At 61.5% G+C, this 23,372-nt stretch overlaps 9 protein-coding genes across 9 annotated transcripts; 4 read left to right on the top strand and 5 right to left on the bottom strand.

Moving 5' to 3' along the window:
- Positions 1 to 1,316: 1,316 nt before the first annotated feature.
- Positions 1,317 to 3,100, top strand: PLICBS_007522 (uncharacterized protein; the record flags this gene model as incomplete). Its single annotated transcript, XM_018320963.2, has 4 exons — positions 1,317 to 1,591; positions 1,702 to 2,085; positions 2,156 to 2,907; positions 2,958 to 3,100. The coding sequence occupies 4 exons, from the start codon at positions 1,317 to 1,319 to the stop codon at positions 3,098 to 3,100; spliced, it is 1,554 nt and encodes a 517-aa protein (XP_018180860.2).
- Positions 3,101 to 3,304: 204 nt separating this feature from the next.
- Positions 3,305 to 4,632, bottom strand: PLICBS_007521 (uncharacterized protein; the record flags this gene model as incomplete). Its single annotated transcript, XM_065601193.1, has 6 exons — positions 3,305 to 3,753; positions 3,804 to 3,870; positions 3,920 to 3,980; positions 4,028 to 4,214; positions 4,280 to 4,439; positions 4,495 to 4,632. The coding sequence occupies 6 exons, from the start codon at positions 4,630 to 4,632 to the stop codon at positions 3,305 to 3,307; spliced, it is 1,062 nt and encodes a 353-aa protein (XP_065457265.1).
- Positions 4,633 to 6,072: 1,440 nt separating this feature from the next.
- PLICBS_007520 (uncharacterized protein) lies at positions 6,073 to 6,542 on the top strand (the record flags this gene model as incomplete). Its single annotated transcript, XM_065601192.1, has 3 exons — positions 6,073 to 6,246; positions 6,350 to 6,487; positions 6,540 to 6,542. 3 exons carry the CDS (start codon positions 6,073 to 6,075, stop codon positions 6,540 to 6,542), a joined length of 315 nt encoding a protein of 104 aa, XP_065457264.1.
- Positions 6,543 to 8,170: 1,628 nt separating this feature from the next.
- PLICBS_007519 (uncharacterized protein) lies at positions 8,171 to 9,205 on the bottom strand (the record flags this gene model as incomplete). The annotated part of the gene is made up of 1 exon (XM_018320960.2): positions 8,171 to 9,205. The coding sequence occupies one exon, from the start codon at positions 9,203 to 9,205 to the stop codon at positions 8,171 to 8,173; it is 1,035 nt and encodes a 344-aa protein (XP_018180857.2).
- A 493-nt stretch (positions 9,206 to 9,698) lies between these two features.
- Positions 9,699 to 10,782, bottom strand: PLICBS_007518 (uncharacterized protein; the record flags this gene model as incomplete). The annotated part of the gene is made up of 2 exons (XM_018320959.2): positions 9,699 to 10,540; positions 10,611 to 10,782. The coding sequence occupies 2 exons, from the start codon at positions 10,780 to 10,782 to the stop codon at positions 9,699 to 9,701; spliced, it is 1,014 nt and encodes a 337-aa protein (XP_018180856.2).
- Positions 10,783 to 11,581: 799 nt separating this feature from the next.
- PLICBS_007517 (uncharacterized protein) lies at positions 11,582 to 13,462 on the top strand (the record flags this gene model as incomplete). The annotated part of the gene is made up of 4 exons (XM_018320958.2): positions 11,582 to 12,296; positions 12,383 to 12,540; positions 12,594 to 13,121; positions 13,187 to 13,462. The coding sequence occupies 4 exons, from the start codon at positions 11,582 to 11,584 to the stop codon at positions 13,460 to 13,462; spliced, it is 1,677 nt and encodes a 558-aa protein (XP_018180855.2).
- Positions 13,463 to 13,622: 160 nt separating this feature from the next.
- Positions 13,623 to 15,517, bottom strand: PLICBS_007516 (Na+/Pi symporter; the record flags this gene model as incomplete). The annotated part of the gene is made up of 3 exons (XM_018320957.2): positions 13,623 to 14,782; positions 14,837 to 15,355; positions 15,442 to 15,517. 3 exons carry the CDS (start codon positions 15,515 to 15,517, stop codon positions 13,623 to 13,625), a joined length of 1,755 nt encoding a protein of 584 aa, XP_018180854.2.
- Positions 15,518 to 17,103: 1,586 nt separating this feature from the next.
- PLICBS_007515 (putative mitochondrial protein, conserved) lies at positions 17,104 to 17,601 on the top strand (the record flags this gene model as incomplete). The annotated part of the gene is made up of 1 exon (XM_018320956.2): positions 17,104 to 17,601. One exon carries the CDS (start codon positions 17,104 to 17,106, stop codon positions 17,599 to 17,601), a length of 498 nt encoding a protein of 165 aa, XP_018180853.1.
- Positions 17,602 to 17,888: 287 nt separating this feature from the next.
- On the bottom strand, positions 17,889 to 21,470 carry PLICBS_007514 (uncharacterized protein; the record flags this gene model as incomplete). Its single annotated transcript, XM_018320955.2, has 1 exon — positions 17,889 to 21,470. One exon carries the CDS (start codon positions 21,468 to 21,470, stop codon positions 17,889 to 17,891), a length of 3,582 nt encoding a protein of 1,193 aa, XP_018180852.2.
- Positions 21,471 to 23,372: the final 1,902 nt, after the last annotated feature.

Here is a 23,372-nt window from a genome sequence, read left to right as displayed (position 1 = left end):
AGCGCCGATGGCCCCGTCCAACGGTACTGCCGATCGTTGGGAGTGGCTGCCTATGCGGCAACGTGCCAGACTTTTGCACGTTGTAAGCAGGCTCCCTGCATCCAGGCGCTGCGAGTCAGAGTTTCCAAACGCTCCTCAAAGGACCATGACGATGCCTTGCTGTGCCCCTCATCGCGTCAAGGATCATGGCAAGCACGTCAAGCTCTGAATTTTTTCTTGACACGGGTTCGTGAGCATGGCACGGGTTCGTGAGCATGGCACGGGTTCGTGAGCATGGCACGGGTTGGAGTTACTCATCATGCCGGCGCATCCTGGTACCAGAGCGTCAGACGGGCGCGTCCAGGGAGTGATGACGCCGAGTCGCAAAATTGGGCCGTCAGCTCCGCAGAACAAGCAGATAGAGCCGGCGAGGATAGCGGCAATGTTTGCTCGGGCCCCGTGGCATACATGTACCGCGCGGGCAATGTGCAATTATTCAGCGGCGCACAGCATCTCGACTCTGTATGGTCCTGCGTGCCTCGGAGGTTTCTCGTGGCTGTCGTCGCTATGGACGCCACGCAGCAAGGCGCCCAATGACAGCCGAGAAAACATGTAATTCAGCCGGCATTATTTCCCTCCTGTTCCCGGCCGGGCCCTCCAGCCCCAAGACAATGCCGTGCAAACCCTGCGCTGTTGTCTCGCATCCGACCCAACCCTGGTCGCCGCCGATGGCGGGTCTGCAAACATGTTAAAACGCAGCACGAGTACAACTAGATCCCTCTTCTCACTTTTGCAGATTTTTCTTACAACGCAGAAACTCGAGCAATTGATTTGGAAGAGGCAGCGGACGGGAATCAGTTATAATCAACGAGGTCCACGGCGCCGGCGCGCGATGAGATCCTCGGCAGCGGCGGACCCACCGAGCCGCTCGCGACGAGTGATTACTGAACAGCGCGAACACCATGCGCCTTTCGTAGACAGCGGGCTGCGTTGTGGTGACAAATCGGTTGTGACCGCGCGCCTGTGCCGCTGCCATGCGGGCAGAGTAGATATACGGGCTCTTGGGCCTGTTGATCGGTCTTGGCGATAATAAAGTCGATGAACAGCTTGAAGCCACAGTGTTGTCCATTTGTCCTGGAGAGTTCAATTGTGGGTGGCGACACGGACGACTTACACGGGCGAGACAACAACTCAAGTCGTATCAACCGCGACAGGCGACACCACCCAAACATTTTCACCACTAGAAGATCTCTTCAGACTTTTTAAGGGCGCAACTCCATCGTATCGATTCCACGACGCCTAAGGCTGTTCGCTTGGCCGCCAGCACATCGCCCAGCATGACGGCCGTGGGCGACGCAGCCGCGGACAAGGACGTCCCGCCGGAGCAGCCTCCCGTCGGCGACACGACCGACACAGAGGTCGACACCACAAATGACATGGCCACGGACATGGATGCGTCTGCCGCTGTTGGTGCCGATGCGGAGAAGGCTACCGCCGCGAAGCCATCCGATGCAGACATTGACTGGGACCGGCACCCCGAGAACCCGCGCAACTGGCCGGCGTGGAGAAAGGGACTGCTGATAACGTCCATCTCGTCCATGGGCTTCGTCACGTAAGTTCAGTCCATACTTGACACGCCCTTGCTTGCTTGCCAGTTCGTCGAACTGGCGACGTTGCTACTGCTCCTCCCCTTTTGCGAGGTTGCGACTAACACGCAACCAGCTCCGTCGCCACCTCCATCATGAGCCCCGCCCGCGTCCAGCTCATGAACGAGTTCAACGTCAGCAGCACCACCGCCCTCGTGCCCCTCGCCATGTACGTCTTCGCGCTCGGCTTCGGCCCCGTCATGGGCGGCCCGCTGTCTGAGACGTTTGGCCGCCGGCCCATCTACCTCTACGGCATGCCGCTCGGCGCGCTCTTCACCCTCGGCGCCGGCTTCACGCACAACTTTGGCGCGCTGTGCTTCCTGCGCTTCATGGCCGGCTTCTGCTGGGCGCCGCTGCTCGCTGTTCCGTCGGCGACCATCTCGGAGACGTTTGCCCCCAAGACGAGGGGGCCCGTGTCCGCCATCTTTATCCTGACGCCGTTTCTGGGCCCTGGACTTGGGTGCGTTACCTTCCTTCCTTGCCTTTGTACATGTAACCCCTGTGAAAGTAGGCTGACTTGAGACTTTCAGACCCGTCATCGGCTCGTTCCTCGTTAGCCGCAAGGACTGGCGCTGGACGCAGTGGACCCTGCTGTTCATGGCCATCTTCTGCATGATCCAGACGCCCTTCAACGGCGAGACCTTTGCGCCCATCATCCAGCGCCGCATCGCCAAGAGGCGCGGCGAGGAGGTGCCGCCGAAGACGCCCCTGACGGCACGGCTGGGCACGTTTGCCCGCGTGGGCCTCATTCGCCCCCTGCACATGCTCTTCGCGGAACCCATTGTCACCTTCCTGTGCCTGTACGTAGCCGTCAACTTTGGCATCCTCTTCAGCTTCTTCGCCGCGGTACCGTACACATTCACGCTCGTGTACGGCTTCGACCTCGAGCACTCGGGCCTCGTCTTCCTGTCCATCGTCGTCGGGTGTTTCCTCGGCCTCCTCACCATCCTGCTGTGCGACATTCTGATATACCGCCCGAGGACGGCTCGCCACCCGCTCAAGCGCATCCCGCCAGAGAACCGCCTCTACCCCATGATGATTTCCTGTTTCGGCCTGCCCATCGGCCTGTTCTGGTTTGCGTGGACCGCGCGCTCCGGTGTGTCGTGGGCGAGTCCGACCGTCGCCATCGTCCCCTTTGCGTGGGGCAACCTGTGCGTCTTTGTCAGTGCCATCCAGTACAAGGCGGACACGTACCACGGCAGCGTGATTGCGAGCGCCGTGAGTGCGAACAACCTGGCGCGATACGGCTTCGCCGGAGCGTTTCCCCTATTTACGATTCAGAGTAAGTCGCTCAACACGACGTGTCTCTGGCGCGATGCTGACTAGATGTAGTGTACAAGGCACTGGGCATAGACTGGGCCACAAGCCTGCTGGGGTTTGTCTCCATCGCTCTACTACCGATCCCTTGGGTGCTATTCAAGTTTGGCCCCAAGATCCGGGCAAAGAGCAAGTATGAGACGATGAGCTACGAATAGACGATAGGGTGGCGGTTGAGCATTAGACGTGGGCGGCATCTCTTGAGCATTTCATGTACAGCATTAATGGCCGGCGTTGCGCATTTCCGTCGGCTTGTTGACGGATTCTACATAGACGGCATCTCGCGCCTCAATCAGCGACTTACACGAATACATAATCGTTTGAACTAATACTGCGCACCGGGGGCCCACCGCCTCTCTCGCCTACTGCACATCAATGACCTGCCCCGGAATGACGTTAAAGTCCTTGTCGAGATAGTACCAGTAGTCGTACTGCTTCGGCTTCGCGGCGGGAGGCAGAACGTTGGACTTTTCGGGAATGTTAAACTCCTTGGTGGCGTTCTTGCTGGGGATGTAGCTCTTGCACGCCCGTGGGTTGGACGTCTGCCGCGTGCTAATCTTGTCGTGCTTCTCCTTGCCGAGGATGAGGTCCTGCCAGAAGCCGTGGCTCTCGGCGATGGCCTCGCGCATGTAGGCGGCGTCCTTGTAGTCCTTGCCGACGATGGTGTTGAGGCCGTCGCCCTTGACGACCTTGTAGTACTGCGATTCTCGGTCACTAAAAGCTGGCGACGGGGGTAGGGCGGGACTCACGGTGAACCAGTCGTAGAATTGCTTCTTCAACCCAGGTCGGTACTTTTCGAGGTCCTCCACGCCTGCGATCCGATTAGCGACGCAACAGTGGATGCCTTGACGTAGTACGCACTGTTGACCACCTTGGAGAGCGGGTCGTCGACATTGATGACAATGGCCTTCCAGTCGGTGGTGCCGTCCTAGTACAATTAGCATCATCTTTTCCATTAATACCTCAGGCGGACTCACGTCAATCATGGCCAGGCCGCCCAAAACCTTGACCTTTCTCACTTGGCCAACGTAGCCAGGGCTGCAGTCTGTCAGCGAAGCCCAACTCGGGCATACCAGAACACTCACTCCAGACCGCTAATGTCAAAGACGTCCATCGGGTCATTGTCACCAGGCAGGCCCGAGATGTTGTGCTTCACATTCGAGTTCTCCCAGGTCTGCGGGAACGATCCGTACAAAAACGGGTAGGACCGGTGCGGCCAGACGCTAGCGACGAATCGCGGCTTCTTCTTCTTGTCGTCGTGGAAGATGGGATCTGTTCAGTCGTAGCAGACACGGTCAGTGTTGTTACCAGACGGGCGGCGACCACGGTCTACTCACTCAGCGGCTCGTCGCGCTTCGTCTCAATCTTGGCGTCCGTCCAGCGAGGAATCTCGACGTAAAAATGGACGATGCTGTCGTCGGTCTTGTTCGGGTAGAGCGGGATGTCGTGCCAGAAGGAGATGGGGTTGCCGTCCTTTTCGAGCCACATGCGCCAATCCTGGGGTCGCCGTTGAGCGGAAGTGTCGTCGTACTTGCACGGATTGTCAACTTACCAGTGTGTTGCGAGCGCCAACCTCGCGCAGTGAGAGCGACTTGACGTCAAAGTCGCTGCCATCCCTGGGCGTAATTGAGGCTCCCAGGATGGAGCAAGGCGCAATGGCCAGCCAGGCCAGAGAATTTAAAGACAACATTGCTGTGCCGTTGATTGCGAATGTGTACTACCCCAGATCTCAACCAGCTGTCGCCCAGGTCAACGACAGGGCCCTGGGCCTACTTAAATCCTCACCGTCAGCAGTCCCTTGCGTCAACATCTGCAACCCGCAATCGCTCGCATGCTCATGCTTTTTGGCCAAGCTGCCCCCCTGCCGCCGCTGCATGTGTTCGGTTCTCGATCGAGTTGGTGGGTTCCATCCCGCGTGGATAGTCGTCGACGGCGCCGGCGATTATTGGGCCGGCGCGGGCTGCCTTCGGGGGCGGGCCCCGGAACCCTTGCGCGGCGCTGCCACTGGGGCCGCGGAGGCACCGCACGTGGGCTTGGCCCGGCTGGCGGTGTTAAAACAAGCTTACACGGTCTGACAGGGGCTTTGTTTCTGGAGCACGTGGGCAGTCAGCCAAGGCTTTGTTTCGTCTTGATGACGGTGGGTGAATGCAATTCTACGGCCTCAATTGTCCGGCGTCGGCGAATTATTGGCAGGCTGTTCTGTGCGCTACACGTGGACATGCTCTCCGGTTATACTAGGCTGTTTAGCCTTGCCCCGACAGCCAAGAACACCTACGTTAGAGCTCTCACTACACGTGCAATCCGGCTTGCAGTTGTGCAAGGATGCCATCATTCAAGATTGAAACTCCAAAGCTCTCGCGCAAGCCTATTGGCTCTTCTAACCCTTTTCTAAAATTATTAGCCGAGCGGGATTGGATCTATCATTTCCCCCAGTCTTCCGTGACAGCCACCTCAGACTTCGTGGTTGGGGAACTTGCGTTTCATTCAATGCTGTGCGACGACTCTTCCCATGGCTGATGACACGGGCCAGTCCCCTTGGTGTTTCTGGAATACTATGCGTTGCACCCTCAGCCGTATTGCCGAGCGCGAGCTTCAGCAGACTCCGTTGCTATTGCCAGTGGTACTCCGCCGCACTGGCTGTCCGCGTTGTCGCTCAAATGGGGCGAGCTCCACGGAACGCCACAGTCCCTTGCATAGCCTTGCAACACCAAATATACTGGAGGTATGCTACTTGGAAACGCAAAAAGGGACGTTTCAACATTGCAAAACAAAAGCTCAGGTCACTAACGCCCAGCAGGGTAGATTGCAAAACGAGGGGACGGGCGCCTCCTGTCGCACCCGGATAGGTCGGCCGTGGACTGAGACGGTATAGTCGCAGCACAGAACAGAGCGATACCTGAGCGCACGCACAGGCGTCGTCTCTTGTTCGCGCCCGAAGTCACAACCTCCACGATCTAGCTCCCCCTAAAGTGCTTCTAGAGACTGTGCAATATTGCGCTTGCCTTCTTAAATGGCTTCTACCGACGCAGTCCGAAGTTTGAGAGAAGTAGTTCATCAGCAATTCCTTTCCATCACAGTCCTCCCAATCCAAGCATCATTGCACCAGCGTACAATCTGCACAATCGTAAAGATGAACCCTCGACTCGCATTCGCTCTGGCCTCGCTTTTTGCAGGAGCTCTCTCCGCGCCTCACGCGGGACATGATGGAAACAAGGACCCCAGTATAGGGGACGCGAAGTTTGAGACCCTGGAGGATGCGCGAGAGTATGCCATAGCGCGCAATCAACAGCACAGGGACATGGCGGTAAGCAATCGTGTTACGGGCCAACCATTCGGGCCTCAACTCAAGATTGGGTGGAAAGAACGATTTCCTAATTCCCCGGTAGTACTGTGTCGCTGAGTCCCAGACTTGCGAATGGACCGAGTTCTCCGTCGAGGTCGAGAGCGACGACAAGACCGACGACAAGAGGAACGAGAAGGACCAGAACCAGGACTACTTCACGGTCAAGACTTCAACGCGCACCGCAATGTGCAAAGTGGGACAGGTAAGAGCATACAACACTGGACTCCGTGCGCGGCTGACTGCATGCTAATAAGTGAACTATTTCGCAGTGCTCTGTGACCGCCTCGGGCAAAAGCCGTTGCGATCTCTCGTTCAGCCGGGGCGGGTACCCTAGCGGGACGTGCTACTGACCACATCACACCTGACGGGGGCGAGAGCGTGTCTAATTTGGGGCAGGACGGGCGTGCTGCAGACTAGAGTATTGATTATGCAAACATATATGCGCGTTTATCCATCGTAATCGTTCTGTAGCGTGCCATACTTGCCACAAACCGGCGCGCGCATGCGGAAGCTGACTCCAGTTTGATGTTGGGCGTAGAGTGTTGGGCGTGCCCAACCAGCACTGGCCTCCGTACGTACTAGGCAACGTAATGCTCCAATTTCGTTCACGTCCAGTTTTGTGGTTCCTCTTGGCTTGTTCAACGAGGTCCTTGACGTACTTGACGTCACGTACCGGGGACACTTATCCGGGAGAGTCGACAAGTCTCCCGCGGATGTAAAATCGTTGACCCTTCATGTTTGGTGGCTGGGCGCACGGCCAGCATAATGTGCTGTAGTCGACGTGGCGCCAAGATAACCGCTACTTACATGTCGTAATTCGATAGAGCATTTGATGCGCGTATCTCCGGCCCGGCTGTCATAACAAGGTCTTGTCATGACGCGGCTCCCACGCACGGAATTGATGACGCATTCTGACCTTCCAGTCCAGTCAACTACGTACTCAACAGCTATCTCATGATCAAAGAGATCGCTCTGGATCTGGCCTGGAAGTATATATAAACCCCAGAAGTCCTTTTTAATGCATGTCGAGTTTCCTCCACTTTTCATTCATCCGTCTGCCACGGAATATCCTGCGTCCACACGCAGTCATGGTCTGCGTCGCACAGTTGACCTTGGCGGCGTTGGCCCTCCGTGGTGTCGGGGCCACATGCATCGAAGACAATCGCGTCCATCCTATTTTGAAAAGCCGCGAAGAAGCAGAGGACTACATTTACCGTTTAAATCGGTTCACAGCGAGAGGTGTAGGTTTCCAGTCGCGTCCAGTTTGGTCAAACCCAGCCGCCTAGCGCACACTGCATTGTACTCACAACTTGCGGCCAGGTGTGTCAATCGGCTACCCAAAAGTGCAGGTTTCTACGCAATTACTTCACCACAAACAAAAATGGCACATTCAGAGTTGGGCGAAATTGGGTTGAGTCGCCTTGCACGCGCAGCCCCGTAAGTTCCCAGGTGCATGCACGCACTGTCCGGCGAAGGTGTGGCGGGGCTTGGCCAGCATCGTCCTTCAATGTTGTCGTCGTGCTCAACTGGCGCTAACATATTGCGCACAAACTCAAGTGCCCGGACCCTATTGGCTCCTGTCGACACGCTGTCGTAAATCCAAGGGATTCGGGGTTCAGCAGCAGAGCGAGGCGCGATATCGCCTGTTTTCCTTTGGTGAACCAGGATACGATGCATGAACATGAGATGATGCACATCGAGGATCTATGGGTCTTGAACCATGCTGCTTGGGCCAACAAGAAGAAATGAGACTTTAAAAGCTCTCAATTGCTTTGTACGTCCATAAAGGCTACCGATTTCTGTCGTCAAGTGTTGCAATTCCCCGTGCTGGCAACACAGAGTCCGCTGCGAATACCTCGACGATAACAATGTCCTAAGGGAGTCCTCAGAACTGCGTCGACTGATCAGGAACTGCAATGCTTCCGTCAGCCACGCGCGTGCCCCCGCCCACGATGTCAACGTCCAACGCTTCGCCTTCGCCATCCCCGCTCGACCTGAGCTCAACGCGAATGACGCACTCTCTCCCCACCCTGTGACCCTGCTGCACCTCGATCGCTGCTTCGCCTCCCTCCAGTTTCAGCGCCTTATGGTTATACAGATAAGCCGAAAACGGGCCCGCAGCGCTGCCGGTTGCCGGGTCTTCAGACGACATTCCCGGGCTAAAGAACCGGGCGCGATATGTCTGAGGGGTGTCTTGCGAGGCCGGCGGCACGGGCGTGAACAGGAAGAGGCCGTAAGCCGTCTTGTCGACGAGCGCGAGTTGCTCCAGGAGCTTGTCCTTTTGGACAATCACCTTGTTGAGTGCGTCGACCGAGGCGAGCGGGACGAGGAGATGGCGGGTTGTCGACGTCGACATGACTTGCGGCACCAGCGTCACATCACTACCTCCATTCGCTGCCTTCACGGTGGCCCCGACGTCACTCGATGCGAGCCCAACACTGGCCGCCAGGCTGGCGGGATCAGGATGCTTCGCATGCGTTCCGGGCGAGACCTGCCGCAACGATACGGAAACTCGATGACCTCCGGCTGTCTTTTTGCGCAAAATCTTGACCGGCAAGACTTCTGTCCCAAGCTCCTGGAACACCGTAAACTCTTCGGTTCCAGTTGCAGCATCTACAGACGCCGGCTTGCTGAGGTCCAGCCGCCCAGAGTCGGCTAGGAACCACCAAGCGCCCAAGATGTTGTGGCCGGCGCCAAACACCTCCTTTCCATCGGGCAGGAACGAACGCAGTCTATACGTTGCGCCCGGGCGTGTGGGTTTTGAGAAGAAAGTCGTCTCTGAGAGATTGAATTGGCGCGTGATGAGCTTGAGTTGGGTGTCGGAAAGCGACCCGTCCGTGTTGTCCACCAAGGCGAGGGGATTGCCCTTGAAAGCCGTGGTGGAAAAAATGTCGACGATCCAGTACTTAACGGTTGCCATTGTGTAAATAGATTAGATGCGAAATATGATTTAAGCTAAGGGTTTGTTTGTTGTCTGCTGAATGACTTGATCTTCAAGGAGAGCGCGATGGCAAGTTGCGGTCGCACGCTATTTATACAATACGAAGTACGAGGCCTCTCGCGGCTGAAGTGCCTACCTCAAGCCACGAAACGCTGGTGTTGCCAAGTTCCAACTTACAAATCAGGATTTGGGGTCATGATCGCCATGCACGCAACTCATCGCGAACGATGACAAACGCACAATTGACTAATTGTCGATTTGCGAGCGTCGAAGTTGGCATTGAAGATTCGCTCTGATGGCAGAGCACCCTTGTAATGGCGCGAGACATGCAAGCGGGTAATTGCGGTCGTGGATTTGGTTGAGACGCTGACGGATTGACTATAGTTACGATGAACCGTTGCACGCCAAGATTATCGCGACTTCGGTGAATCGGTGCTCGTGTTGACGGCTCTGCAGCGCACAATGGCGTCGACTAGAATTGAAGCTTCCACACGTCGCCCAGTCTCGAATTGTCCTCTGCCAGGCCTCCGTGAACGATGATCGCGTCACCGTTTGGCTGCTTGAGCACATCTGCTCCGAACCATCCTCTCGCTGGTGGGAGACCGTTCTGACCCGCCGCCAGCTTGACCTCGACCCATGTCTCGGTGTCGAGGTCAAACGCCCACACGTCCGCGAGCATTTTGCCTGCTCCAGCATGGCCTAGCGATGAAGGATCGCGCTCGCCAAACAGGGTGACCAGGAGATGCTTCCCACCAGCCGTTCGAACAGACAGTAGAGCAGCGACGCTGCGCGCCTCCGGCCCGTCCACCCCATCAGCGCGGAACGCTTTGCTACTCCAGGTGCTGGTCGCCAGATCAAACACGTCCAAGCTGCCACCTTGCTCAGTGTTGCCGTCGAATCCGCCCATGCGGTACAGCTTGCCGTACGCAAAAGCGATGGATGCTCCCCCTCGCGCCGGTCCTGGCGCAGAGGGCAGCTCCGTCCACGATCGGCTAACGACGTCGAATTTCCAGAGGTCGGCAAGGCGACCAGCAGCAGGGCATCCCGCGTGGAGGTAGATGGTCTTGTCATCGTCCGATGCTATGGCGTGGTAGCTGCGCGGCTCGGGGCGAGAGGAGCCGTCTTGGGGGGAGATCAGTGACCACGCAGCAGTGGATGGCGACCAGGACCAGAGGGCACCGCTCTCATCCAATGCGTTCATGTCGATGCCGCCACGTCCGGAAAATACGTAAATGTCGCCTTGGACGGACGTGCTCGCGGCGCCGACCCGCGGTGCAGGCGCAGGGTCAGGCGCAGGCAACGTGGTGACCGAGGCTGCGAGGGCACAATAAGCATCCATGATTCCATATATACCAATAGTGCGCGACACGAACGCAAGACTCACCAGTGGCATCACCGAGGTCAACGACATCAAGCTGGTTGTCGACGGGTTGCCGCGGCTGCAGCTCGCCGCCAAAGATCCAGGCTCTGGGACCGACGACAGAGAGCGCCTGCGATGACCGTTGCAGGCGGGAGCTGGACGCGAGTCGCAGCCACTGTGCTGAGAATGGGGTCATTGTTGCGATGTGAACCGAAGGGGTATATCTCCCAAGGAAAGGTGAATTACACTGCAAGACGAAAACTGATTGTGAGACGACTGATGGGTCATCTTGTACTTGGACTTGTATAACATGCACAATCGTGGATCATGCTCTGAGGCACCAGTAAAACATCCCGTAGCCGCGGCTCTATGCATATCAACTGGATCCTCAATCCAGCCAATAAGCATGGACCGATGTGCCAATTCAAGCATCGCTCATGCAGCACATGAGTTCAACTGCCCCAACGCCCGACATGAAACGCTCACCAACAGCAGCGTCAACCTTCGGCCGTAGGCGGGTGTTTCTCAGGGTTCTCTCAAGCCACCACGCGGTCCACTCACACAATCAACTCACTCACTCAGCAGCCCAATGGATCCGCGCCGCACGGGTGCTAGAGTGCTAGCTTGCCTTCGTCATCGTTCAGCAAATTGATCCGACATGCCGGATCCTTGACTCCCGAATCGCACCACATGTCCAGCTCCGCCGGAGGGGTCCAATCACTCCGGCTCCCCAGCGACGAGGGGACGGCTCATTGGCGACGCAGATCTGGACGTCGACGGCGAGCGGATACACGAGTGCCGACGACGTGAGCATCGGACGATTCGACCAATGTTTACACTCTACAGTCTGTGAGAGGGTCGTCGGGCTGTGATGCGGTCCTCGGTTGCCTAATTCGAGGCCCATTTCCCTGCCGTTTACTTGTCAACAAGTTGATCCTCACATCAGGCCGTGAGCTGGACTTGAGAGTTGTCTTTTCAACACCAAGGAATCGACGATGGCATCCAACGCCGCAGATGAAGAGAGCCCCCGGCGCGCCGCCTCACCAACCGCTTCTCCCACGCCTTCGACGACCTCTACATCCAGGACGTCCTTGCTCGATTCCGAGCGCCATCAACGTCGAGATGACAACTACGATGATGGCGGCGACGACGACGACGGCACGCGCTCAGACTCCTCCTCCCGCCCTCGCGTCGCATGGCTCTCGTCTCACCACCAGACGCTCGAAGCCCAGCTCTACACCTCACACCTCCTCTCGACCGCCAACTCGCGTCTCTTCGAGTTCGGCGCCGTGCTCTTCCTCGCCGCCCTCTACCCGCGCACCCTCCTCCCCATGTCCATCTACGCCCTCGCCCGCAGCGCCGCCGCCATCCTCCTCGCCCACCCCGTCGGCGCGTGCATCGACCGCCGCGGCCGCCTCGCCGTCGTGCGCGCAAGCATCGTCGCCCAGCGCGTTGCCGTGGCCGCGAGCTGCGGCGTGCTGTGGGCGATGCACGCGGCGCTGGAGGGCGGTGCTGTCACTGCTGCCGCTGTTGGTGAGGGCGGCTCCTATGGAATGAAGCTGAGGCTCAGCGGGAGGAGCGTCGACGCGCTCTTTGGCGTGCTGTGCGTGCTGGCCTGCGTCGAGAAGCTGGCCGCCATGGCGACCCTCGTGGCCGTGGAGCGTGATTGGGTCGTCGTCATGACCGAGGGGGATGAGAACTGGCGACGAGGTGAGTGCGAGCCTGATCCAGCTGTTATGCGAGCGCTTCAGCAGCGACTCGAGACAATCGTACTTACTTACACCAGCGTCGTGCAGTCGTCAACGCCCGCATGCGCCGCATCGACCTCTTCTGCAAGCTCCTTGGACCCCTCTTCATCTCCCTCGTCACAGCCGCGTCCACGCTGATTGCGATATGGACCGTCCTCGGCATGAACGTCGCCTCCGTGCTCGTCGAGTATATTTGCATCGCGCGTGTACGTCCCGTCTCCTACCCGCCCGTTACACTGAACGAAGCTCACATCCTCAGGTCTACAAGAGCGTTCCCGCCCTCCAGCGGCCACCCCCTGGAGCCGCTACAGCATCCTCGTCATCTGAACCCACCCACTCGTCTCTATCGTCTCTCGCCAGCCGCATCCTCCCCATCTCTTCGCTGCCCTTCTACTTCCGCCACCCGGCCTTCCTGCCGTCCTTCTCCCTCGCGCTGCTCTACCTCACCGTGCTATCTTTTTCCGGGCAGATGGTCACGTTCCTGCTTTCCATCGGGTACACGCCGCTGCACGTCGGCCTCGCGCGCACGGGTAGCACCGTCGTCGAGCTGAGCGCCACGTGGGTGTCGCCTTGGCTGATGCGCCGCATCGGGCCCGTCCGCGGCGGCATCTGGAGCCTCAGCTGCCAGATGATCTTTCTCGCCGCGGGGCTGAGCTGGTTCCTCGCCGAGTTTGAGGGCGAGCCGGCGCGCAGGCTGGCGTCGGCGACGGGCTTGGCTGTGTGCGTCGCGTTCAGCAGGCTCGGGCTCTGGGGGTACGACCTGTGTGCCCAGGCGATTGTCCAAGATGTAAGTCTTCTCTCTCTTTTGCGGTCCAGAGCAGTATGGAATGAGCGGGCACTAACATCGTACAGGAGGTGGAAGCAGAGTTCCGCGGCACGTTTTCGACCGTCGAGGCCGCGCTCCAGAACTTCTTTGAGCTGCTGTCGTTTGCCACGACGATTGCCTTTTCACGGCCGGACCAGTTCCGCTGGCCCGTCGTCATCAGCACGACGGCCGTGTACATTGCGGGCGGCCTGTACGCGTGCTTTGTGCGGCTACGTCGCGGGCACCTCTTCCACGCTCCGCCGTGCATCAGGGGCAAGGCAGAGCGGCCGGCGGACTATCTCGTCGACGAAGACATCCCTTGATGGGCTACGTAAGGCATAGAGATGTTGCAGTTCAAAATAGAGATTGCTCGTCTAGTGTATGTATGTATGGCCGTGTGAAATCGACTCGCTAACCCCAACGCCGTGCTGTGGTCCAAAACATGTGCATAATCCAAATATTGATCCACCGGCTTGTGTCTCATCAAACTTGCCTGCCCGGCCATGACGGCGCATTCAGCATTAGGCCCATCAAGCACCCCGATATCAACGCCGTAGCCGGCACCGTCACCACCCAGCCCAGGTATATCCACCCCACGAGCTTGGGGTTGATGCACCGCCAGTCCCCGTTGGCCAAGCCGACGCCCACCGTCGCGCCGGTGATGCACTGCGTCGTCGACACAGGCAAGCTCAGGCGCGTCGCCATGAGCACCGTTATGGCGCTCGCGAGTTCCATGCAGAAACCGCGGCTGGGCGAGATGAGCGTCAAGCGGTTACCCAGCGTGCGCATGACGTGGTAGCCGTACGTCAGGAGGCCGAGCACGATGGCGCCGCCGCCAAAGCACAGCACCCAGACGGGCACGTCGACCATGTCGCCGACGCTGCCGCGCGACCACACGTCGTAGGCGGTCGCAAAGGGCGCGATGGCGTTTGCCACGTCATTGGCGCCGTGCGTAAACGACGCCGCCGCCGCCGTCAGGATCTGCAGCGCAGAGTACATGTACTCGGCGCGGTTGTCGTACCGCGCCGCCCGCGAGTGCATGTCCTCAATGTCCCACTTGAGCACCGCGTTGCGCTTCTGCATGCTCACCACGTCCTTTTCGATGCCCCGCAGCAGGAAGCGGTTGATCTTCCACGCGATGACTCGGAAGCTGTTGGACGGCCCTGGCGGGCGCGGAGGGATCAGGCCCGCCTCGCCTCGTGAGGTCCGTCGGGTGCTGGAGGATCCTGGGCGAGGAGTCGGAGTCTGCGCCGGCGGCGGGAGCATGAGCTCGTCATCCTTGTCTTCTTCTGTCGGAGGGGGCTGTTCCCCGTTGGGCGTCTGCACCGACCGCAGGAGCGTCTCCGAGGCGCGAACGTATTGCAGCTCCTCCGCCGTAAGGTGTCCGCGGTAGTAGTCCTTGATCTGCGGCTTGACAAAGCCGCGGGGAGTCGGCGGCGGCGGCTCGCGCCTGAGGAGAAAGAGGCCATGGGAGACGTGATACCACTTGAGCGTCCAGTCCTCACGCATGATGCGCACCCACAGGTACGGCATGACGAACACTCCCTGCAAAAGGGCGCCACCGGCTGCGGCGCCAAAGATGCTGATGAGGACATCGCGGGTCGAGAGCTCAGCAATGTGTACCCCTTTCCAGACGACGAGCACTAATCAAGTCAGCGCTTGCGAACCGCAGATGCAGGTACCAAGGAAAGACGCACTGGTCAATGCCCCGACGGTGAGAAAGGTGTAAAACGGAATCGACCAGAATGCCCGCCGCACCGCCGTCGGCTTCCGCAAGACGGTAAACTTGGTAAAGAGGAACAGCGCGGCGCCGATGCAGCCCGCCATGCCCGGAGCCACGACCCACGCCGCAAACACCTGCGACACGCCGCTCCAGGCCCAGTTGACCTTGTCGATGCCGATGCTGGCCGTGGCGGTGCCGACGAGCCCGCCGACGACGGCGTGGGTGGTCGAGACGGGCATGCCGTAGCGCGTGGCGACGGTGAGGAACGTCGACGACGCGACAATGGTGCACATCATGGCGAGGAGCAGCACCGCGGGCGCGTCGTCGTAGTGGTGCGGGTCGATGATCTTGGTGCGGATGGTGTCGGCGACGCGCGCCCCGACGGCGACGCTGCCCGAGAACTCGCATACGGAGGCGAGGGCCATGGCTTGCTTGAGGGTGAGGGAGCGGGAGGAGACGGACGTGGCGAACGAGTTGGCCACATCGTTGGCGCCTTGGTACGATCACCGTGTTAGCCGTTGCTCGACGTAGTCATTGAAGAAGACCTTGCAGGTATCCATCTGTGTGGCCGGGACACACCTATGTTCCACGCATCGAGGCAGGCAAAGATGGTGGTGACGGCAAAGATGTAGGTGTACTGCTGAAGGACGGCCATCTTGTGGCCGGCCCCGATCGGAGCAGCCTTCTCCTCGCCAATCGAACGTCGAGACGAACCCTGAGACGGATTTCAGGTCAGCCGGTTGTTCAGGTCGGCCGCCTATCTGGCGGTGGCGGCCCGGGACGCCATTGCGATGAGTAGCACGTCAAAGTCGGATATCTAGCGGATCGAGCAACGCTGCCGATGAACGTCATGGAAATAAGAGTTGGCCCAAGCGAGCGGCACGGCAGGGACCCGCGAGGTATTTCTGCAGAGGCACCCCGGTCCTGATCCATGGGAGGCGATGGCAAGCGGATGGCTGCTGCACGCCCCTGGGAGGCGGCTAGACGAGCGCGTGTGCTCCACTGGATGGCATGACCTTGTTCGTAGAGGTGTGCTTCCCTTCCTGGCGGTGATTCGATGGGTCGGCGACGCTGTCCCGGGGCTGCAGAAACGTGACATGGACGCTGGAGCAGCGCCCCATTGTGACGACGTTGTCCGATCCGCCTCCGCGTCCAAATACTCTATCCAGCGCGACGTCTCACGTCCAAGAAGCAACATGTGCCCTCGTCCTATCCCGCACGCCGGTGTCCAACAAGGCAACGCCCAGGGCTCATCCCGCAAGGTTGCTAGCTACCGCGGGCCAAATATGTGCTCAACGGTCAACACGCCCACGCAACGCCCGATGGCGTTGTCGTCGTTTGCCGGGCCAATCATCACGGCCGCCGGCGCCACGAGGGGCATGCCGGATCCGCTGCCGAGACTGACAGGGAGTGTCACGCCAACGGGGCCCCGGTGCTTTTTGCGACGGGTCGAGAGGTAAATAGTTGGCAGCTGCTACGAGGAACACGGCCCCGTGGATGGGCGACGGCTCCGAAGCCAGCTGAAGCTTGTGCAGGTGGTGAGATCCGCCCCTCTCGCGTGCGTGCGATAGCTATATCGCTGTCGGCGCCGAGACGCTCCCTGGAGACAAAGGCGGGCGGATCGATCTAATGACCATCCCGGCGGCATCCCAAGTCCTGAATCCTGATACCGATCCGATAGCAGAGCCATTCGTCCAATACACCCGACCATGGGACACCCCATACGGTACCTGGTCCCCGGCAGCGGTGTCCATAAGCGTGACCGAGCCGGCCCCTCGGCCCGCCGGCGAACCACCGATCCAGCAACCGCACGGCGAAGCTATCGTTTCTGATAGACGAGTCTGATGAGCCTCAGGCCCGGCTGCGTTTCCGGGCACCGGTAGCTGCGATCAGATGGCGGGAGGTGACGGAACCACTGCGGCGGCTTGCTGAAAACCGCAACCTCCATTGAACCGTTGCTATGGCGAGAATCGCGTACATGGCGTCTGAATGAACGTAATGCAATGGATCCCGAGCATAAATGAGTTGTCGGCAACGATACACAGACGCGCCGTCGCCCGCGGCGTCTTGTCAGTAGACGGTTCAATCGCTCACCAGCGCGGCGACAGGCGGGAGCTTATAGGCTACATGGCCCCACTAAAACATTCGCCTCGGCCCGTCATACATTCGCCATCGCTCCAGCACCACCATCACCACTGCCATCCGACCCTCACCTTTCAAATCTCCAAAGCAACAACCACCATGCCTCGCCTCCCACTCCTCCCGCCAGCGGCGCGCCCGCAGCGCCTCTCCTCCCTCGCCCTCTCCCTCACACGCACGCGCGCGCCGCCCTCCCGCCCCTCCTCCTCCTTCACGGCGCGCCCCTCGCCCCCCAAGCTCCCCGCCGACCAGCAAGCCGAGTTCGAGCGCCTGCAGCGCGCCGCCGCCGTCTCCTCCGCCTTCCAGCAGCCCGACGCTTCCTCCTCATCTGGCTCCGCCACGCCGCCCAGCACGCAGCAGCCGCGGCACGCCACCAATCCCGTCGACGCAGCGTCACCTTCTTCCTCGTCGACCACAGCGGCGGCGGCTGCGGCGCCGCAGGACGCAGACGTCAACCAGGGCATGTTCCGCGGCGCACCGCCCGAGTTCGAGGGCGACGTCAACCCCAAGACGGGCGAGGTCGGCGGGCCCAAGAACGAGCCGCTCAGATGGGGTGGCGGCGGCGACTGGAGCTACAACGGGCGCGTCACCGACTTCTGAGTCGCGGCATCGCCATGGACTGGGAATGATCGGAGGGTGCCCTCTTCTTCTGCGCTTGGGGGTCGACTCAACGGCTTACCTCCCAGCCGACCTGCGACGGCTGTACAACACTTGTATCAACACACGGCATGGATGTCAAAATGTACAATTAGACGTAATCGAGCTATGGGTATTCGCGTCAAGCACACGCACGCCCTTTCCCGCTGCCACTTGGGGAATCCAAGTACACGTACACATGACAGGCTTTAGCATTTTGCGCCGCCCGTGTCACCGTCTGGCGACTGGGCTCACTTTTCCTCCTCGGTCGCCGTCTTCTGCGGCGCCTCGGCTTCGGCCATCTCGACGTCCTTGCCCGTAGCCGGCGCCGGGGCCGCCTCGGGCGCAGGATCCGCGGCAGTCTTGTCCTGGGACAGCCAGTTCTCCTTGTCGCCCTCGCTGGGGTCGCGCGCCTTCTCGCCGCCGTTCTCGGCCGTCTCCGTCGGGGCGTGCTCCGCCTCCTTCCTGTGCCAGTTCGCCGCGATTTCGCTGCGCAGGACCCCGCTTTGGTCCTTGTCCGGCTGCTGCTCCTGCGCCGGGTGCTGCTCTAGGCTGTTCATGTTGCCAAAGCTGGCCGTCACCTCTTTCATGACCTTGCGCATCCGCTCTCGTCGTGCCTTGCCGCGTAGCCGCGCCTGCGGCTGGCCCCCGTTCTCGACCCAGCGTATGCTCTTCACCATGTAGCTGATGCCGTCGTGGACCGCGTGGCGGGTGCCAAACTGCCCGCCAAACTCGCGGCTCGTGATGCCATGCCTCGTCGTCGCCGCGTACTTGACCAGCCGCGGCAGGATCAGCACGTTGACGTGCAGGTCTCTATCCGCCGGCACAGACAGCGGGCCAGACGTGGGCGGCGCGGTGATGAGGCCTTCGGATCCGGGCGGCATGGTCTCGGTCGGCTGGTTCTTCGGCTTCCTCCGACCAACGTCTTCCAGGTCGAGCATCGATGCGTCGACGTCCTCGACCCATTCGCCCTTGATCCAGCCACTGTGGATGCATGCCGCCACCACGTCCGAGTCGTCCGTGTACACGTCGGTTCCCCAAAGGTACGCCCTGGAGGTTATTTCCTCACGGGCCAACGGGACGAGGTGCACCCGCGGCACCTTGACCGTCAGGATGCAGTTCTCCTTGCCCTTGATGGTCTCCCACGGGAGAGGTGTCGGGTTGGACGAGAAACCCCGGTGGCTGGGGGTGTCGGGCAGCAGCCGCCCAGGCTTGAGTCCAGGTTCGTAGATGAAGTCGCCCAGGTGGTGACGCGGCCGATCGGCGACCGCATCCAGCACTGCCTTGTTGGAGATGATGGTCTTGGGCTTGGGGGGAATTACAGGTGCCGGGGCCGGGGCTGGTTGCTTGGCCTGCGAGGCGGGCGTCTGTGCCGCCTTTGGTCCGTGATGGTGGTGATGATGATGGTGTGGAACGGACTTGTCTGTCGGAGACGCAACGGCCGGTCCTCCCTTGAGGTTCTTGAGGGGCGCGGCGCCTGCCGTCGGGGAAGCGGTGCCTTCGGGTCCGTGGTGGTGATGGTGGTGGTGGTGGCTAGGTCCCTGGTTAGACAGGCCAGATAGCTCTTGGGGAAAGGGATGCAGTGCGTACTGGTGGTGATGGTGCTGATGGCCCTTGGTGCGTTTGTTGGCGCGTCCCCCGGGAGTCACCCGGCCGGAGCTGTCGTCGTCTTTGTTGTCCTCGTCCTTGAGTTTGCGGCGGCGGCCCTTGGCTGGCTTGGTGCCCTCGGGTCCGGAGTCCGGGGCGGCGGCCTCTGCATCCTCGCGCTTCGGCGGCACGCTCGCATTCGCCTGGCTCCCGTACGCAGCCACGGCGCCGGATGTCATGGGGCTCGATGCCCCGATGGCGCCGACTCCGCTCCCAATGCCGGAAAACATGCGGCCAAACTCGCTCTTAATGCCTGGCTCCGCTGCTGGTCCCGGCTGCTGGGGCTGCGCCCCTTGCACGGCCTGAGGCAAGGGCGAAAGGCGACCCTTGCGGTTCATGTCCTGCACCGCGAGCAAGTTTCGCTGGTGGCTGTTCGGTCCCGGTGCCTCTTCGGAGCTCCTGTTGCGCGACGCGTCGTACCCAGGCGGCATGTGGCCGGCGCCGTTGTACGCGATCGACGGAGGAGGCGGCGGCGCTTCCTCGCCTGGCCGCGGCCGGTGCAGCGGATGGTGTGGCTGTGGTTGCTGTTGCTGCTGCTGTTGTTGGTGCAGGTGATCCATTCGAGCGCGGTCGGGCGAGTCGTACGGCTGCGGCGGCGCGTTTGCATGCGGCGGGGGGTGTTGGGGTGGGTGCGACGCCGGCGGGTATCGCTCAGGGGGCGCGGTTTGATACGCCGCGTGATGCGGCGGGTATGTCGACGACGGGGGATATTCTTGTCGTGGGTGGTCCATGGGAGCACGATAGCTCGACTCGGCGCTGTGGCGTCCCCACTGAGAATCCCGAGGATCGCGCTGGTCGCGAGCGTCGGGCGGCCGGCCGTAAGGACCCTGGGGTTGAGGCGGCTCGCGATGTCCCATCTCGTGAGGGGACATCATGTGTCGGTGCGCATCGCCACCAGAGTATGCACGCTCGCGCCCCTCGCGATCTCGTTCGGGTTGGGTCTGTCGTTCCCGCTCGGCTCGATATCGATCGTCGTACGGATACGGCCGCAGCCCCGATCGCTCGGGATAGTCCATGCCGGGTCCGGGTCGGCCAGGCTCTTCCCGCCGGGCGTACGGGTCTTCAGGCCTGCCCATGTGAGGCGGCATGCTCCCGTACGGCTTCGGTGGCGCGTTGGGGGTCGGCGCCGGGCCGGTAGACATCCTTCCAGGCTCCCTAGACGTGTCGGCAGGCGCCGACGGATGACGCGCGTGGTAGCCTGCCCCAGGCGTCCCGTAGCGCTGCACCTCGGGTGTAGAGTAGTGTCCGCCTCGAGGCGACGGCGCGGTGCCGCCGCGGGGATCGTACGGTCGCTGGTGGTCGGGCGTCTGCGGTCGTCGGAAGGGCGGGTAGTCTGACGAGGCCGAGTGCATCCGCGGCGACGCGTGGACAGGCGGCGCGTAGCCAGGACCTGAGCCGGGCGGCGGCGCTGACGTGTGCGGAGGGTAGTGTTGGGGCGGCGGCTGAGAGTCGCGCGAAGCCGGCGGCGGGCCGCCAAGCATCGAGGAGATGGACATGGAGCTGCCGCCGCTACCCGAGCGCGTGAGAGAGCTCAGCGCAGGGAGCTCGCGGCCAGAGGGGAACGAGGTCGGGGGTCCGACGGCGACGGGCGGCGGTCTCGGGGGTGGTGGTCCGAAGCCCATGCCGCCTTGATGCTGTTGATGATGAGACGGCGGCGGAGGAGCGCCCGGCTGGGGCGGCGAGGTCGGCGGAGGCATGGTGCGATTCAGCTCCCTAGCTGACGGGAGCGACGAGGCGCTCTGGGCGCGGCTGTGGCCCAGGTCGGGCAAGCTCGAGCGAGCAGCAGGCGGGTAGTACGGCGTGTCGCTCGTCCGTCGGTGGTCGGCAGTCGCATAAGGACCGGCAGCGCGCGCGGAGAAGGGCGAGTTGCTGGCGGCGGGCGATCGCGTCGCGGGAGCTCGGGGAGGGTAAAGCGACGGCGAGGGCGACGAGGACGACGACGTCGCAGGTGGAGCGGCAACGGCGAAGTGGCTGTTGCTGTGGCTGTGGTAATCGGGAGTCGGCTCCGGGCGCAAGGCGGGCGCGCGGGGGTGAGGCGCGGGCGCGGTGTGCTGCTGCTGCTGCTGTTGTTGATGATGACCAGGGCCAAGGACAGGCTGGCGCTGATGGTGATGATGCTGCTGGTGTTGGGACGGGTGCTGGTGCTGCTGGTGCTGGTGCTGGTGCTGGTGCTGTCTTGGATCCATGGTCAAGCCGAGTTTTTAGCTCGAAAAATCCGACCCGTTCCGCCGTTCCTAGACTGGCCTGGCCTGGTCTCACTCGCTGGGGGGGCGACTGGGGCCACCGCAGCGACACAGGCAGACGGACGGAGCAGACGCGGCGCGCGCGAACACGCCACACACACACTCGCACACACACGCACAGCCAGCAACGTGCGATGACGCTGGGCCGGCCGACAAAACCCCAGATTTCGCGCGCCGCCGGTCGGGGGAGTCGCTCGTGCGCTGTGTCGCCCGCGTCGCCGTCGCAGTCGCCGGGGCGCGTCGTCGTGTCGCCTGGCGGCGCGGACTTTGAGGGTCGAGGCAAGCAATCACCGGGGCGCCAGCGCCAAAGGGGTCGCAGGGCAACAACGGTGGGCGCCGTCTGGCAGCAGGTCGGGGGAGGTGATGCTGGGTGCGATGGCGGGAGGCAGGGAGGGAGAGTTGTGGAGGAGGAGGAGGCAGAGTGCGACGAGTTGGAGAAATTTGCGGCGAGCACATGCGTTCGACCCGTCAGGCTCGTTTAGGTTGGAGCAGTCCCGGCGCGAGCATGGATGGTGGATGGATGGATGGATGGGCGGATGGATCAAATGGATCATGCCAATGGATCTGGCCCGCCGGCCGCCCGGCCTGGACGGTGGACTGTGGGCTGGCTGGGGACCGGGACCCCCAAAAAGACTGGACTGACGCCTGCGCTGCCACCACCCACTGGGGTGACGGCGACTGGAGAGCGCGCGTGAGCGAGTGCCTGCCTGCCTGCCTGCCTTGAGGTGCCTGCCTGGCCTGGCCTGGCCGCCTTCCTGTCCTCTAGCCACTCATCACATCTCGTCCTCTGCTGCGCGCAGTACCTACACTTCCGGGCTTGCGCCGCCGCCGCCAGCCCGCCAAGGCGCCCAGCCAGTCAGGAGCTCCCGGCTGTCCGGGGAGCACGCAGATGGCTGGACGAAAGCCTGGGGCGGCCCAGCCTGCAGGCGGGTGGAGGCGGCTCGGGGGCTAGCCTGGCTGTGGTGGGCCCCGCCGCCTGCGAGCACTGACACGGACCCCGGAATCGCTGAGGGATGCCAGCCCAGGAGAGCTGGAGTGTGGACGTTGGAGTGGGACCCCAGAACATGAACGCCCGGCCGTCATCGTCGTGAAGCTCACCAGGCGCCTCAGGCACTGGCGCCTTGAAGATCAGGCACTCAGCGGTACTTTGCATCGGCACGCTTTTCTTCAACGGCCGTGATGCCTCGACCATCAGATCCCAGCTCAACCAGGGGCCAGCCCCCCTCTGGGACTCCAGTCGACTCTGCGCATCATCACTGTTACGTACTGCCACATGCGTTGCGCACAGCCAGCCATCGCATCGCATCACACCGCACATCGCATCCCTTCCATCCCGCTGCGCGCGCCCGCGCGCCGAATCGCACCCATCGCACCGCTAAGCGACGCCCACGACGAGTCACGGCGACAACCCACCGTCGCGTCCATCCACGGATCCATGGATGCCTCCCGAGCAGCAACTGCTCGTACGGCGTCATTCTGGGCCAGTCACTGACCCTCCGTCGAAATTCATGCAGATCCCCCGCGCACCAAACACGCACCTGCGCTGTGCTGCACCACCCACCGCCCTGCCCTGCGCCCGGAAGTCGGGCGTTTTGGCCCCAGCGCCCATCTTGGAGCCGTGCGTGCCCCTGTCGCCGCCCAGCGGGGGCCCTGCATGCCTTCTGCATCCCGTCCTTTCCATCCCCTTGCCGTCCGCCTTCTCCACATCCCGGTCCGCGCTCCCGCAACGCAAGCCCTTGGGGGTTCGCATCTCGGTCGCATCATCAACGCCAGCCATGCATCATCTTGCCTGCTGACGCTCAAGGCCACTTGTCGTCTCGACCTGCCACGAATGATAACGCACGG

The sequence above is a fragment of the Purpureocillium lilacinum genome (assembly GCF_023168085.1).
Source record: "Purpureocillium lilacinum CBS 284.36 DNA, scaffold_5, whole genome shotgun sequence".
In the NCBI taxonomy this organism is placed as follows: domain Eukaryota; kingdom Fungi; phylum Ascomycota; class Sordariomycetes; order Hypocreales; family Ophiocordycipitaceae; genus Purpureocillium; species Purpureocillium lilacinum.
This window is presented reverse-complemented; position numbering and strand designations above follow the sequence as displayed.